This window comes from Theobroma cacao, chromosome 5 (genome assembly GCF_053813885.1).
Source record: "Theobroma cacao isolate CCN51 chromosome 5, ASM5381388v1, whole genome shotgun sequence".
Taxonomy (NCBI): domain Eukaryota; kingdom Viridiplantae; phylum Streptophyta; class Magnoliopsida; order Malvales; family Malvaceae; genus Theobroma; species Theobroma cacao.
Genome location: NC_142643.1, coordinates 45,026,557 through 45,040,701, shown reverse-complemented (window position 1 = coordinate 45,040,701; position 14,145 = coordinate 45,026,557). Strand labels below are relative to the sequence as shown.

General features: G+C 37.2%; 2 protein-coding genes across 2 annotated transcripts; both read left to right on the top strand.

Annotated features, from left to right (window-relative positions):
- Nucleotides 1-327: 327 nt before the first annotated feature.
- LOC148762991 (protein LEAD-SENSITIVE 1-like) lies at nucleotides 328-2,148 on the top strand. The gene is made up of 2 exons (XM_007030463.3): nucleotides 328-446; nucleotides 1,458-2,148. Exons 1-2 carry the CDS (start codon nucleotides 365-367, stop codon nucleotides 1,937-1,939), a joined length of 564 nt encoding a protein of 187 aa, XP_007030525.3. The 5' UTR covers nucleotides 328-364; the 3' UTR covers nucleotides 1,940-2,148.
- Nucleotides 2,149-2,799: 651 nt separating this feature from the next.
- LOC18600152 (protein LEAD-SENSITIVE 1-like) lies at nucleotides 2,800-4,210 on the top strand. Its single transcript, XM_007030462.3, has 2 exons — nucleotides 2,800-2,944; nucleotides 3,554-4,210. Exons 1-2 carry the CDS (start codon nucleotides 2,845-2,847, stop codon nucleotides 4,057-4,059), a joined length of 606 nt encoding a protein of 201 aa, XP_007030524.3. The 5' UTR covers nucleotides 2,800-2,844; the 3' UTR covers nucleotides 4,060-4,210.
- The last annotated feature ends 9,935 nt before the right edge of the window (nucleotides 4,211-14,145 follow it).

Here is a 14,145-nt window from a genome sequence, read left to right as displayed (position 1 = left end):
TAATTAAGTCTAACAAGGGATATGGGAAGTGAGAACTTGGCTAGAAATCCTGAATATGAGCCATGTTTCTTCTTCTCTTTCTGTTTTTTTCTTTTTAATGATTTTTCATAACATGTATTGGTTTCTATATTCCTAATTGTTTTTTAAAAAATAATGTAGATAAGGATTTTTTTTGAAAGATAATGTAGATAAGAATTGATACTATTTTATACTTTATGTATGATTCTCATGATCACAACTAGATGGATTCTCTTTTTCCTTACTGTTTTGGGTTCCCAACAATCTTTCTTTCCATCTATAAATTTGTAGTGTTCCTTACAAGAGGCCGCAGATCGACTTACACTCAAGAGTGTGAAGAGGAAAGATGAGAAGTGTAAGTAGGGGTGCCCTCAGACCGGGTGATCACATCTTTTCTGGTAGGATGTTACATCTCTACTTTCACCATGGTATACTCTCTTTCTCTTGTCTTTTCTTCTCTCTCTCTCTCTCTCTCTCCCCCCATCCCCTTTTTTTTTTTCTAAAAGAAAAGAAGAAGAAGAAGAAGAAGAAAAGATTATAATCTCCCAAATGTTTTGGTTCTTAGTTTGGGGACAACATGAGGGACTTTTAATCTTGGACTTGCTTTTAATTACTACCCATTGCAACTTATAATTTATAAGAGATGAGAACTTAATCTTCTATAGTTTCCTTTTTCAACAATTTTGGCTTGAAATTTGAAGAATTATGGCGGTGGATTTTTAATTAAAAACAACAGCAACAACTATTATTCAACCATATATTTGGACTGAGAGTGGGGTGAGAAGAAGAGAAGTTTTATTTTTAGTTTAGTACTTATTTTAATATATATATATATATATATATATAGTGAGGATGTAATTATTTTATTTCTCATATGAAGCTTTGAAAATCCAAAAATTATTTTTTTGGGAATGTTTTTAAAGTAAAATTTCCATAATATTTTGTTTTTTGGGATGCATTATGAATGTAATTACTTAAAAATATGAAAAATAACTCATTCTCTACTTTCTCAATAACATGTTCCTTTTAGACATTCGACTCACCATAGCATTTTTTCACAGTAATACCGAACACTCAAAAATCTCAAACTACATTTTTTTTCACAATTAACGCACTTTTCTTGATCCCAACTTTTTTCAACCGCTATTGAAATGCCAAACTAGGCCTTAGTACGAGATTTCAAGTATTTATCATGTATTATCTCTCTTTCATTAATAAAATTTTGCCTTGTGGAAATTCAACCTTTGGACAGCTAGCCCCTAAGCTTAATTTTATTTTCAACAACTAATAAATTGTAATCAAATTGCATAATAATTATTGTTTTTTTTTGGGTAAGTTCTCGTTTCTAAATTTTGTGTAAGCAAAAGGATAGAATCTAAATCAAAGTTGGCAGCCCAAGTTGTCTTACTTTCTAACAATTAACACAAATTCATGCTAAGGCATATATGTGGGGAAAGGGACGGTGACCAAGTCGAATAATGAAAAAGAAGAAATAGACGATGCAGTTATTCACTTCCTGGGAATCGGCAAATCCAGAAGTGAAAGTCCCTGCGAAAGATGTGGCCACAGCTCCCGAAGAATTGGGGTTGTAATAACCTGCCTTGACTGCTTCCTCGAAGATCACTCGATCTATGTCTACAAGTATAATGTCCCTTATTTGAAGTTGTGTCTCAAGAGGAGTGGAACTTGCACTGTTTGGTCTTCCAAGCCGGCGGATGAGGTTATTCAGACAGCATTTTCTCTCCTGGAGAAAAATTCCTTCGGGAACTACAACTTTTTTGGGAACAACTGCGAGGACTTTGCAACCTACTGCAAAACGGGTGTGGCCACAAGCAATCAGACAGCTGGGGTCTTATTTGGGTTTGGCGTGCCTGGTATTATCGGTTATAATGTTTTTAAAGGCATCTTCTACAGGAATTGAGAAAGAAGAAACTGATGGAAAGACTCAAGAAAGTGAGGGAAAAGTGCCCCATTGCTATTTTATTTAAGGCTATGCAATGTCAATAAGTATTTGGTCACTAGGCTTGGCTCAGTTAGGGTGGGGTGGGGATGTTTGTAGAGGTCCAACATTTAAGTTTACTACTCTCTTTTATCTTGTACAAAATTACATATACATATTTAATAAGTAAAGTGTTCTTATTTAAAGAATAAGTTTCAAGATTGAAGCATTTTTCTCTTGTTTTGATTATTGGTTTGGCTCAAAATAAATTTTGACAAATGATTTTACCATTGGATTGGTCAGCTATGAGCTTCTAAACTGTTTATAGACGTTGAACCACTTGAATATTACGAATGGTGAGCCACGTACGTGAAAAATTTCAGTACTCTTCGGATTTTTCGTAAGAAACATGGGTGAGTCGGAAGTACATATAAATTAAAAGATATTTTTGTTTGGATTTAAGAAGCATTCTTAATTAGAGCTGTTTATGGACCAAATGATCGGCTCATCTCCGTGATGAGCTAAGGCATATACAACTTAGAAATTTTGTAGGTAAAATAAAAATATTTAAGAAGATATGTTTAATAAGAGACTCGTATTGTAGTACATATAAATTAAAAGATATTTTTATTTGGATTTAGAATTTATGCCAAAGCAACTAAGCATTTCAATCGTTCACATAGATAGGGCGATTCCTTTGAACAATGCATACTGTCTAGCATAAGAACCAATCTTTTTTTAGCTTTAGGGCATAGGTATTTTTCTTTATTTGATTCTCGATTTGATGTTTGCTTGGGTTCTCTGCCTCTGATCACATCTCTATAAATTTATGGAGTTTATTGCAAAGAGGACAACTTAAAACTCAAGGATTTGAAATAGAAAAAAAAATGGGACAGCCACAAAGCATGCTTATACCTCATGAGCGAAAGCCCCAACCTGGCGATCACATCTATAGCACAAGGGCCGGAGGCCTCTACGCTCACCATGGTACATATGTTTCTTCGTTTTTTTTTTTTTTATCTAGTTTCTCTTTTTTTATTATCCTATTTTTCTTATTTTTCTCTTTCTTTTTTAAATATAAAAGACTTTATCACACCTTTATGTGATATTAAATATTTTTCATCTATGATTACTAGAACTCAATTTTTGAATATGCGACCTTTTAAAATAAATTCTAAATCCATCTATTTCAATAAATTTCTATTAAAATCTTACAAAGTATACCACTTTGATGTCAAATTGATATCAACATAACATAAATGCCAAGCATATGGATGTTTGCGTGGCAAAAAGTAGATGGGCATAGAGATACGGATGTCCACGTGTCAAAAATATGTGGACTTATTTGATTTTTTTGGACTAGATTTCATGCAAGGCGGACATCTGCATGATACTAGATAGTAAGTTTAATTAGTTTTGAATGGTAATTGAAGGAATAGATGAATTTAAAATATTTTCAAAGACATGAATTTAAAATTAAATTTAAAATTCACAAATGAAAATAAGAAATGTAACACACAAATTAAGAATGATTGATTGCATTTTACTTCTTAATCCCAAATATCATAAATTTTGCTCTTTTTTTACTCACACCAGGAATATATGTGGGCAATGACATGGTCATTCACCTCCAGGCACCTCCCAAGGGAAGTGGGTCGTCTTCTCCATGCCAAAAATGTGGATACAAGCGAGACTGCCAAGGTGGAATCATCAAGACTTGCCTTGATTGTTTCCTTGATGGTCGCTCATCACTTGAGTTTTATGAATATGGATCCTCAATTTTTGAGTTTAATATTAAAAAACGAGGCTCTTGTACTATATTCCATACAAAGCCAGCCGATGAAGTAGTTAAGACAGCCAATGATCTCCTCCAAGGGAATGGCTCTAAATTTAAGGACTATAATTTCTTTGCAAACAATTGCGAAGACTTTGCGGTGTACTGCAAAACAGGTATGGCCGTAAGTATGCAGGCAGTGGGAGGGGTTGAAGCTGCATCTAACATCTTTGGAACAGGAAGTCTCTTTGGTATGGGAGTAAACTTAGGAGCTGTAGGAGTTTATAGTCTTGCAAAAGTGATCCACGATGCCAATACTGCTAAATAGAGACACACCACAATATCTGTAAGAACAATAAGGATATGGTAAGGCCCAGAGAAAAATGAGGGAGAGAATAAAGCTTAGCTTGTTAGATTAGCATGTGGTTTATAAGTATGTGCATGTATCATTTACTTAAAGAGTCGAATCCAAATATTCCTACCCTTGAATTCTACTTTTACGAAAGTGGTAAACTTATTTTTAACTTAAAACGAATGTCTCTTCACGTTTAATATTAACCATATCTTTCGGATTTAACATGTATGATGTAAATGGCCAGTAGGACTAGTTGCCATTTTTGACTCCTCTACATGTGACTGCGCATTCAAAGAAAGCAATTTGCTTTAACCTACATGTTTGGGAGGCCAGTGACTCTTGTGATGGAAACAAAGCCTTGAGGTCTGATGGTTTTAACCTAAGTTTCTTTAAGAGACAGTGGCAGGTGATCAAAAGTGAGCTCATGTGCTTTATAGCTAAATTCTTTGAGATTGGGAACATAGATGGTTATGTTAATACCACATTTATCACCTTGATCCCCAAGTGTAATGCTCTGAAGAGCATTGGAAACTATCAGCTATAAGCCTAGTGGGTAGTATTTATAAGATTATTGCCAAGATGCTCGCTAATAGGGTAAGGTCGGTCATTGGGGAGGTAATTAGCAATCAACAATTACCTTTATCAAAAGAAGACAACTCGTTGATTGTGCTCTTATTGCAAATGAGGTTGTTAATGTTATGAGGAAGGATAAGAATGGGGGGCTGTTTTTTAAGGTCAATTTCGAGAAAGCTTACAACATAGTTAGTTGGGACTTTCTCGAATTTGTGTTAGGGAAGATGGGGTTTGGAAGGTAATGGAGGAGTTGTTGTGGAGAAGTTTCCTTTTAGGTATCTAGGGCTACCATTAGGTGTCAAGTCCAATTCTAAAGAAATTTGGAGACTTGTTGTGGAAAGGTTCAAAAATAGGTTAGCAAGGTGGAAAGGGAAGTTGCTGTCATTAGGAGGTGGAGTTACTCTTATCAATTCAATTCTTTCTAGCCTACCAGTTTTCTACATGTCTCTCTTTAGATTACGAGTAGGGGTAAGTCAATAATTGGAACGGATTCAGCGGAGATTCCTATGGAGTGGGACGTCTGATGAGATGAAAATTCATTATGTGGATTGAAGGTCAATCTGTATGTATGAGGAATTTGGTGTTGGTATATGCTCTTGAGCCAATTAGATTGGTCAAGGAATATATATTGTCATTTAATGCATATTTAATCGCATAATTACATGTGATAGAGGTTTTCCTTCATGCTAGTGCAATAATAAAGAGTTGTTAAGTACTAATTGGATGAAGCCCATAGAACATAAAGGCCTTCTAAGAGAATTGTAAAGTTGTTACAATTATGAGATTACTATGTATTAAAGTCATATTCCTAAAATTGTTCCTGATAATTGTATTGTCAAGACAGGGCATTGACAATGTTGAAAGATTGGTACATGTTAAGCCTCTTTACTTGGGAAGTAAGCAATCGATTTCATAGATTAAAGTATATGAGATACTTGAGGATAACATGTACGTGCTTGTTAAAGGACAAGTTCACTGAACATGACTTGCTATGAGAACTCCATTTGGTATTTCACTCAAGTATCTATGGAAAATATTCTCATGTGATAGTTGTGCAATTAGTCCTCAGACTTGAGACATTAGGTCATTTTGTATAGGGAATGACATACTTTGATTTCACTCTTATGAGTTTGGAAGCGACCAGATGCTTAAATAGGGTATTTGTGGGTATGCCATGAAGTATGCGAAGGTGAATGAGTGGTCAAGAGAGGATTCATCACCCTAAGTGATATAAGGGGATGCATCTCATCTGTTCTCAATTTTTGATTAACTTGTATAAAGTCTTTGGCCTAAGCATGACGAATTTGGGAAAGTTAATTTTCTAAATTCATAAGGTTAGTCATGAATTATGAGAACTAAAATGAAATATTATAAGTAGACACTGAGCCATGCTTTATGACAAATCCGAGATATTTGAAGAAAGGATCGTATTGCACTGAGAGGTTTATCACTGAAGAGCTTTGTCAAATTCTTGAATTGACTCTCTAGCATTTGGGTGGTCATGATGTATTGCTAGATGCCGCTCATGATCTATAAATATAAATTAATTATCAAATTGATATTTGATTAAAATTTATATTTATTGCTAACATGTTAGAAGCCTAATGGGCCACACACATTAAGTGACATGATTGGGATTAAATAAGGATAATTAATTAAGTTGGACTTAATTAAAAGAGACCAAAATAAAGTGAGAAATTAATTAAGTTCTCAGAGACTTAATTAAATTAAAATACAACTGTTGCATTTAGGGTTACAAATTAGTTTGACTATATAAATATGTTATATTAGCAAACTAAAACTCTAAGCCGTCAACCACTTCTAAGTTGTTTCATAAAATAAAAAAAATAGTTTTCTTTGTTTGACAAAAATAAGATTCGGTAAGAATTTTTTATTTTTTTTTGTTTTAGAAACAAAAACTTGCTAGCACAAGTAAAAAAAGCCTACCTTTTAATTTAATTGGATCACTGTGTGAATTACTGTTTGAGGCCAAACACTTGGATGACTGAAGATTTGACAAATCCTAAAAGTGAAAGAGCAAAGATTTTAATTTAATTGGCTCTTGATTACGATATCTAAAGCAAGGTATATAACTCTTAAACTTATGAGTGTTCATAATTAATTTGAAAGTTACATAAAAAACACAAACATTGGTCCTATAGGATTTGGCTATTTCTCTGATTAAATGCTAGTTTATTATTCAGCTACGTTATATTATTTTAATTTATTGATTATTTTCATGTTTGAGCATGAGGTTGAATACCAACATTTGGAGGGCTTGGTTGGGTTGATATGCAAACCAAAAATTTAGCATTACTTAATAAATGGATTTGGGGTTTGAGAATGAGAGAAACAGTCTGTGGAGGAAGATTCTGGTGGAAAAAGACTAGAGTGACCTGAAAGCTTTACTGCTAGGTTTAAGAATGTAAAATAATTAATCCTCCATCTGGAAGAACATCGCTAAACCTATCACTGATGATGGAGAGGGAAACATGGTTGTTAAGGAAGGTTTAAGCTTCATGTTAGGAAAAGGGGAATGGCTTGATTTCTAGAAGGATGAATGGATAGAAGGGTTAGTTTTGACTCAAGCTTTCCCTAGAATCTGCTGTCTAGCAATCAACATGGTAGGTAAAGTTAAGGAGTATGGTCAATGGGTTGGAGGAAAGTGGCAATGGAGAGTATAGTTGAGACATAATCTGTTTGGTTGGGAAGAAGAACAGTGGGAAAATATGATTAAAACCATCAGTGAAAATCCAGTGTTGAGAGACTATGAGGATAAGGTTATTTGGAAATGGAGACCAAATGAAGAGTACTCAGTAAGCTCTTATTGTAGATCTGTAGCAGTGAGAAATGGGTGTAGACACCTAAATAAAAAAATTAATTAAAATTAAATTAAATTAAATTAAATAAATAAATAAAATAAATAATAATTAAAAAAATTAAATTAAAAAAAAAATGGGGATGGCTGGGCGTACGCCTAGCCATCCCTTCGCCATCCCATCCCCCACCCACTACGCGTGATGGGGGTTCTGGCCACCAACTCTAGGGGGTGCCAGAACCCCCTCGTCGGGTTGTCCAATTTTTTGGACAACCCGGCTCTTTAAAAACCCTGCAAAAAAGAGAGATCGACAGCGGTTAGCCACAGAAAAAGAAAAACAAAAGAAAGAAACAAAACAAAGAAAAACAAGGAGAAAAGGGTGAGATCTGAGAGGAGAGAGAGAGAGGCCGACAGAAGGGTGAGATCTGAGAGGAGAGAGAGAGAGGCCGACGGGAAGGGAAGGATCGTCCGACAGAAGGCGAAGAGATCCACCGGGAGAGAGAGAAGAGAAAGAGAAGCCGACGGGAAGAGAGGGGAGGACGCCGGCGCCGGCGAAGAAAAGGAAGAAAACTTTTTAGAGAGAAGGGAGAGGGTGCGGCTAGAGAGAGAAACAGAAAGGAGAAAATGAATAAAAAAAGCTAAAAAAGAACTTTTATACCCAGAGGAAAGAGGGCAAAACGATGTCGTTTCAGAGGAAGGAGGGCAAAACGACGTCGTTTCAGAGAGGCAAGCAGAAGTTGGAAGGTCCAGGCCAAACAGCGTCGTTTTGAGTGGCTTTGAAGGCATCAAACGGTGCGTTTGGGCCCTACCTCGTGGGCTTCCAGAAACAGGTCGGGGTGTTAGACTTAGGCTCTCGCGGGCCGCCGAGTTGGGCCAATCGCAGCCCAACAAGGTATAACCTTTTTTTGTTTTGTTTTTTTTGGGTTTTTAGTGTTGGGTCTAGCCCATTTTAATTAAAATATATTCTTTTTTAGGAAATAAATATTTATATAATATGGGCACTTATATTTAATATTAAAAATCAAAAAAATAAAATAAAAAATAATGATAGTAATAAAAAATAATGGTAAAAATGCATAATCTAAAAGAACATATCAAATAAGTAAATAAATAAAAAAATTCATAAAAATAAAAATAAAAATATATATAAATAATAACAATGACAAATAATAAAAAATGTTAATATCATAAATATATTTGGAGGCTTGCAAAAAAATAAAATAATATTAATAATAATTCATGATGCAAATATATATATATATATCATATTATTTTTTAAAAATAAAAAATATAAAAATATAAAAATATAAAAAATAATGATAATAATAAAATGAAAAATAAATAAATAATACTAATAAATAATATAATATTTGAGTATTACCACCAAAAAGGGGCAAAGAGTTGCCTCTTTCCGGTGGATATTTTCGGGTGCGAAGTTAGAGACGGATTTTCACCGAAGCGTCGGGATAAATCCGAACTCTAAACTCCAATACCCGTTAAGTCAAATAGTTATTGTTAAAAAATAATATATGTAAGAAAATTTTGTTACATTCAAATTAATTTAAATAAATATTACTAAATAATCCAAATTTTTTTAAACACCTAAAAACAATAAACGCGTGCATGTAGATACCATCATTTTATACTGTCATTGCATGCCACTCTTATTTTGCAAATGGCGTGGGAATCCCGATGATGGGATTTCCCCGAAGAGCTTGTAGAGACGAGTTCTTCCGGGGATATCTCTAGGTGAGGGGAATTTCGAGACTTCACTAAAGCGTTGGGATGGTCTTCGAATAATTTTCCAATAAAAGATTATCGACTCCATCATTTAAAATAAACAAGTCACGACATCATTCTACGCTTGCATCATATGCATACGTAAGACCAAGTGAAAAACTCAGTCTGGCAATTCAATAAAAATTTAATTAATAAAATATGGATTAAACTAAGAAAGGGTTATATTAAGATAACTTAAGATTAAATGGTACCGTTCGTAAAACGGGCGTCACGGAGGTGCTAACCCTTCTCCGTGCGTAACCGCACTCCCGAACCCATCTCTAAAAAACGTGGACCAGTTCTCGTTCTTTCGACGGACCTGAAATTAATTTAGGACTTCGTCGATTAAGAATCGGGTTAATAGGTGACCAATCACACCTTAGATAAAAAAGATTGGTGGCGACTCCCACACCCACACGATTTTAATTTTTGCCCGCGTTTGGCGGACGGGTTCCCGGACCCGCACGTCACGACAGATGGCGACTCCACTGGGGATAACGAGAGTCAAGCCATTAATTAATCATAAGTTATCTTTAGCCTTGAATAATTTGTTGTTTTCCCTAGCATTAATTTTGCATATTTTTGTTTAGTGCATTTATTTATTTTGTTATTATTACTTCACTATTTTAATAATTGCGGGAAATTTAGGATAAGGGGAATGTGAAATTATTGGTCCAAGGTCGGTATATTCCTTCTCACACACTACACATCTTGCATTCATGCATAAGCCTTCCACCCGGGCTTTATCCTTAATTAGGAGGGAGTTAAGTAGCTACGCTCTCGTGAGGTGATAACCTCCGCATGGGCTAGTGAAAACTCCCACTCAAATCGAACCCAGTCCGTTTGAAGCCTGTAATGGGTGAGGACCGGGGTGCCTTACTAGTCCGTGTGGACGACAGTGAGGAGCGATTTGGGAACCTTTAGCTCCGTTTTTCAACCCAAACTCAGCATGTAGAATACCGAGAGTCACCTTTGCTTAGGTAGAGCTTCACCAGTGAGTATATACCTTTTGACTAGGTACACATGAAGGAATTTTCATAATCCCCTGTTCTAAATTCTTCTCCGCGAATAATAAAAGTATCAGGTTATTAATTACTTTCATTCATCTTTTGGAATTTTTGTTTATAGTGCTAACTTGAATTTTCTGTCATATGCATATTTGCATCATAATAGGAAAAGTATTTGTCACCTGACGACCATTAACAGAGTAGATCCAGTTGCATACATGGAGTCATCATGGCCATCCTCAAGTTACGATGGAATTTATCAAGTTACGATGGAATTTATCAAGTGACTCAGCATATGAAAAGTGCCTAACAAAGTGAAGGAGATTGCTTGTCAATGGATCACTTCTCATCACTACCTGATAGGTCCACCTTGATCTCAAACAGAACGACTTCACCGATTTGCTCAACATATGGGATAAGTGAGGGGCTACCACTCGGGCAAATTTCGATAGGAAATATGGTCACATTGCTCGACTCCTTAAGGTCCAGATAGATGAACAGTTGTTGAAGGCCATTGTGCAGTTTTGGGATCCGTCATATAGATGCTTCGTGTTCAATAAGGTGGATATGGTCCCCACAATCGAAGAGTACTCGGCTCTCCTACAAATCGATCTCGATAATCCGGACAAGATATATTGGAGAGGACAGAAGACCGGACACAGGCGAAAGTTAGCCAAGATGATGGGTATTACTTCGGCGGAAGTTGATCAGAACCTAAGGAAAAAAGGGGACAATGAATGTATCCCGTGGAGTTTTCTACGTAGTTATATCATGAAGCAACGGGACACCGAGCAAGGACAGCTTGTGATGGCCTTGGAAATTTATGGGCTAGTGATCTTCCCCAAAGTTTTGGGACATATAGAAGTCGGAATTATAGACTTTTTCGAGCAAGTCGTCAACAAGGCCAATCCTTCGCCTTCTATTCTAGCGAAAACTCTCAGATCACTGAATTACTGTCGAAGAAAAAGTGAGGGACGATTTGTGGGATGCGCACAGCTTATTTCCATCTGGATAGTGAGTCACTTTGAATGCAAGGTCGATAAGTTCAGAAAGCCATTTCATCCGCAAACCGCCCCTATCAGAGAATTTTGTGAGAGTGAATGGCCAGAAAATAGGACTAAGGAGCAATGGATCTCTAGATTTCGGGAACTCATGAGTGTGGAAGTGACATGGAGAGCTCCGTGGATGTCGCATCACCCGGTCTTGTACAAATGTGGAAATGAACCTTGGGTACCGTTAATGGGGCCATGGGGAGCAATCAGTTACTCCCCAATTATGGTGAGAAGACAATTTGGGTTAGAACAGTTTGTACCGATGACACACCGACTTAATACTTTAGAGTTTGCTTATGGAGAACCGGGTTTTCTGAAAAGGATCGAGGAAATTGCGCAAGCTTGGAAGAAAACTAGCCGAGTTGATCAAGGGAGGTACACCGATGAAGTGACTACCGGATATCAGATATGGCATGACCAACGAGTTAAGGATGTGGTATATCCGAAAGAAGATGCACTACGTGGCCCAGTTGATCTAGAACCACGAGACACTTTGCTCGAAAGTGAGTTGGCTCCAAAGAAGTCCGAAGCTGAAAATGCCAGTTGGAAGCAACGGTATGAAGACCTCCAAAAAGAGTGTGAGAAAATGAAAAGAGAAGTAAGTGAGCAAAGAAAGAAAGTCCGAAAAATGGAAGGGAAGTATGAGAGCCTGAATGATAAGTTTTCTGCCACAACCAGTGAACTTCAAAGGGAAATACAGGTGAGAGAAAATCGAGGCAATGAACTGCAAACGCACAATGATGGGTTAAGAAGACAAGTGCGATTCCAACAAGAGTCCATCCAATTACTAAGACAGGAGTATGAAGAGCTCGAAGGGGTCATGACGACTTATCAACAGGAATATGAACGCCTCAAGCAACAGAGCACCAGAATCCAAGAATGGGGTGAATCTTACAGACAAGCTTATACAGAGAAATACGACCAGATGGATTACTTGGTTTGGCAAATGAGGGAGGTGGCTTACAAGGCAAGAAGCATGGCTTGGAAAACGGACATATTAAGGAGCCAGATCTTTCCAGTTGGAAAACAAGAGCAACAGTTGATCAAGTATTTAGATGAGGTGTATAGCCATTATAATAAGATTGGCGAATATTTCTAGATGGCCTTTTAGTTGTAATCTAAGACAAATATCTTATGCAATGGATGACTTTTGTTGTTGGGTGTCATGTGATGAATACTTTTAGTACATAATCATTCATACATGCATAAATCATCATTTCATGGCAATAAGTATTTTCATTTAAAAATAAAGATAATGGGTTCACTCATGCATCAAATACGCATCTAATTCATGTTTATGATCAATAATAAGGTTCCAAAATAGCTCGACCACCTAAGCCAAGTGATCAACGTGTTCATAATACGTGTCAACGAGCAAGGATCATGGAAGAAGAACAAAGAGAGCGAATGGACAGAATGGAAAGAGCTCAGGAAGAAATGAGAGAACAGTTAGCAAAGATGATGGAATTGATGATGAGTCTCAGTAAAGGAAAAAGAGCGATCAAAGAGCCAGCTCCGTCAGAAAACCCACCAGCACAAGACAGTGGAAACCAAAAGGAAGATCCACCCTATCCCCTAGGGTTCACTCCACCACATGCCCAAACCTCTCAAAGGGTCCACCCTCAAGTGATGCCATCTGTTTATTACAATGCACCACCTCCGATGGGCCATCAACCGACTCATGGGCAATTTGGGTCATATCCTGGGATAAATCCTATTGAACCAATACACGTTTCAGATTTAGACGATCCAAAAGAGCAAGAGAAACTAAGAAAGGACTCGTCACAAACGGGAGAAAATGAAAAAGATCAGAAGAAGTACGATCTGTTGGAAGAGCGTCTTCGTGCTATCGAAGGAGTTGATAGGTTTGGTACCATGGACGCAACTGAGCTATGCTTAGTGCTTGATGTATTGATCCCTGCCAAGTTCAAGGTTCCGAAATTTGAAAAATATGACGGAACAAAATGTCCCATGGCACATATTACCATGTATTGTCGGAAGATGGCTGCACAGTCTCACGATGATAAGTTACTGATCCATTTTTTCCAAGACAGCTTGACTGGGTCAGCTGCTCGGTGGTACGTACAGCTAGATCGAAACCGTATTAAGACTTGGAAAGACTTAGCAAGAGCCTTCATAGCTCAGTACAAGCATGTGGCTGAATTAGCCCCTGATCGGTTGTCATTACAAACTATGGAGAAGAAGCAAAGCGAGAACTTCAAGGAATATGCCCAAAGGTGGAGAGATACAGCAGCGCAAGTTCAGCCACCTCTCACTGATAAGGAGATGACTGTTTTGTTCATAAATACCCTCCGAGCTCCATTCTATGAGCGCTTGATCGGCAATGCTACGAAGAACTTTGCAGATTTGGTCTTATCGGGAGAAATAATAGAATGAGCTATCAAAAGTGGAAAAATTGAAGGGCATGAAGTTGCCAGCTCAAAGAAAGGGAGTACGCCCAGGAAGAAAGAAGGGGATGTGCAAGCAGTCGCTCATGATAGCCAACAAGCCCACAACTTTAACCCATATTACCCGTACCCCCCATACCAACCCTTCTATCCAAACATAGGCAACATCACACAAAACCCATATGTGTACCAACCCGTCCCGCAACCAACATTTCAAACCAATGTTCTTCCACAAACTCCACCACCAAGACCGGTAGCTTCAACCAATAATCCTGGCCATGGTCAAAGAGGACCTAAAACTACCCCAGAAAGACCAAAGTTTGATCCTATTTCAGTCCCTTACACTACATTGCTACCACAACTCATAGAAAATCGACTCCTTGCTCGAACCCCTTTAGAACCACTCCGACCACCTTTCCCGA

What these genes read in the sequence shown, in the direction of transcription:
- LOC148762991 (XM_007030463.3), top strand. Translation starts at nt 365, where the DNA reads ATGAGAAGTGTAAGTAGGGGTGCCCTCAGACCGGGTGATCACATCTTT. An exon ending in ACATCTCTACTTTCACCATG is followed by an intron (nt 447 to 1,457) that starts GTATACTCTCTT and finishes ATTCATGCTAAG; the next exon opens with GCATATATGTGGGGAAAGGG.
- LOC18600152 (XM_007030462.3), top strand. Translation starts at nt 2,845, where the DNA reads ATGGGACAGCCACAAAGCATGCTTATACCTCATGAGCGAAAGCCCCAA. An exon ending in AGGCCTCTACGCTCACCATG is followed by an intron (nt 2,945 to 3,553) that starts GTACATATGTTT and finishes TACTCACACCAG; the next exon opens with GAATATATGTGGGCAATGAC.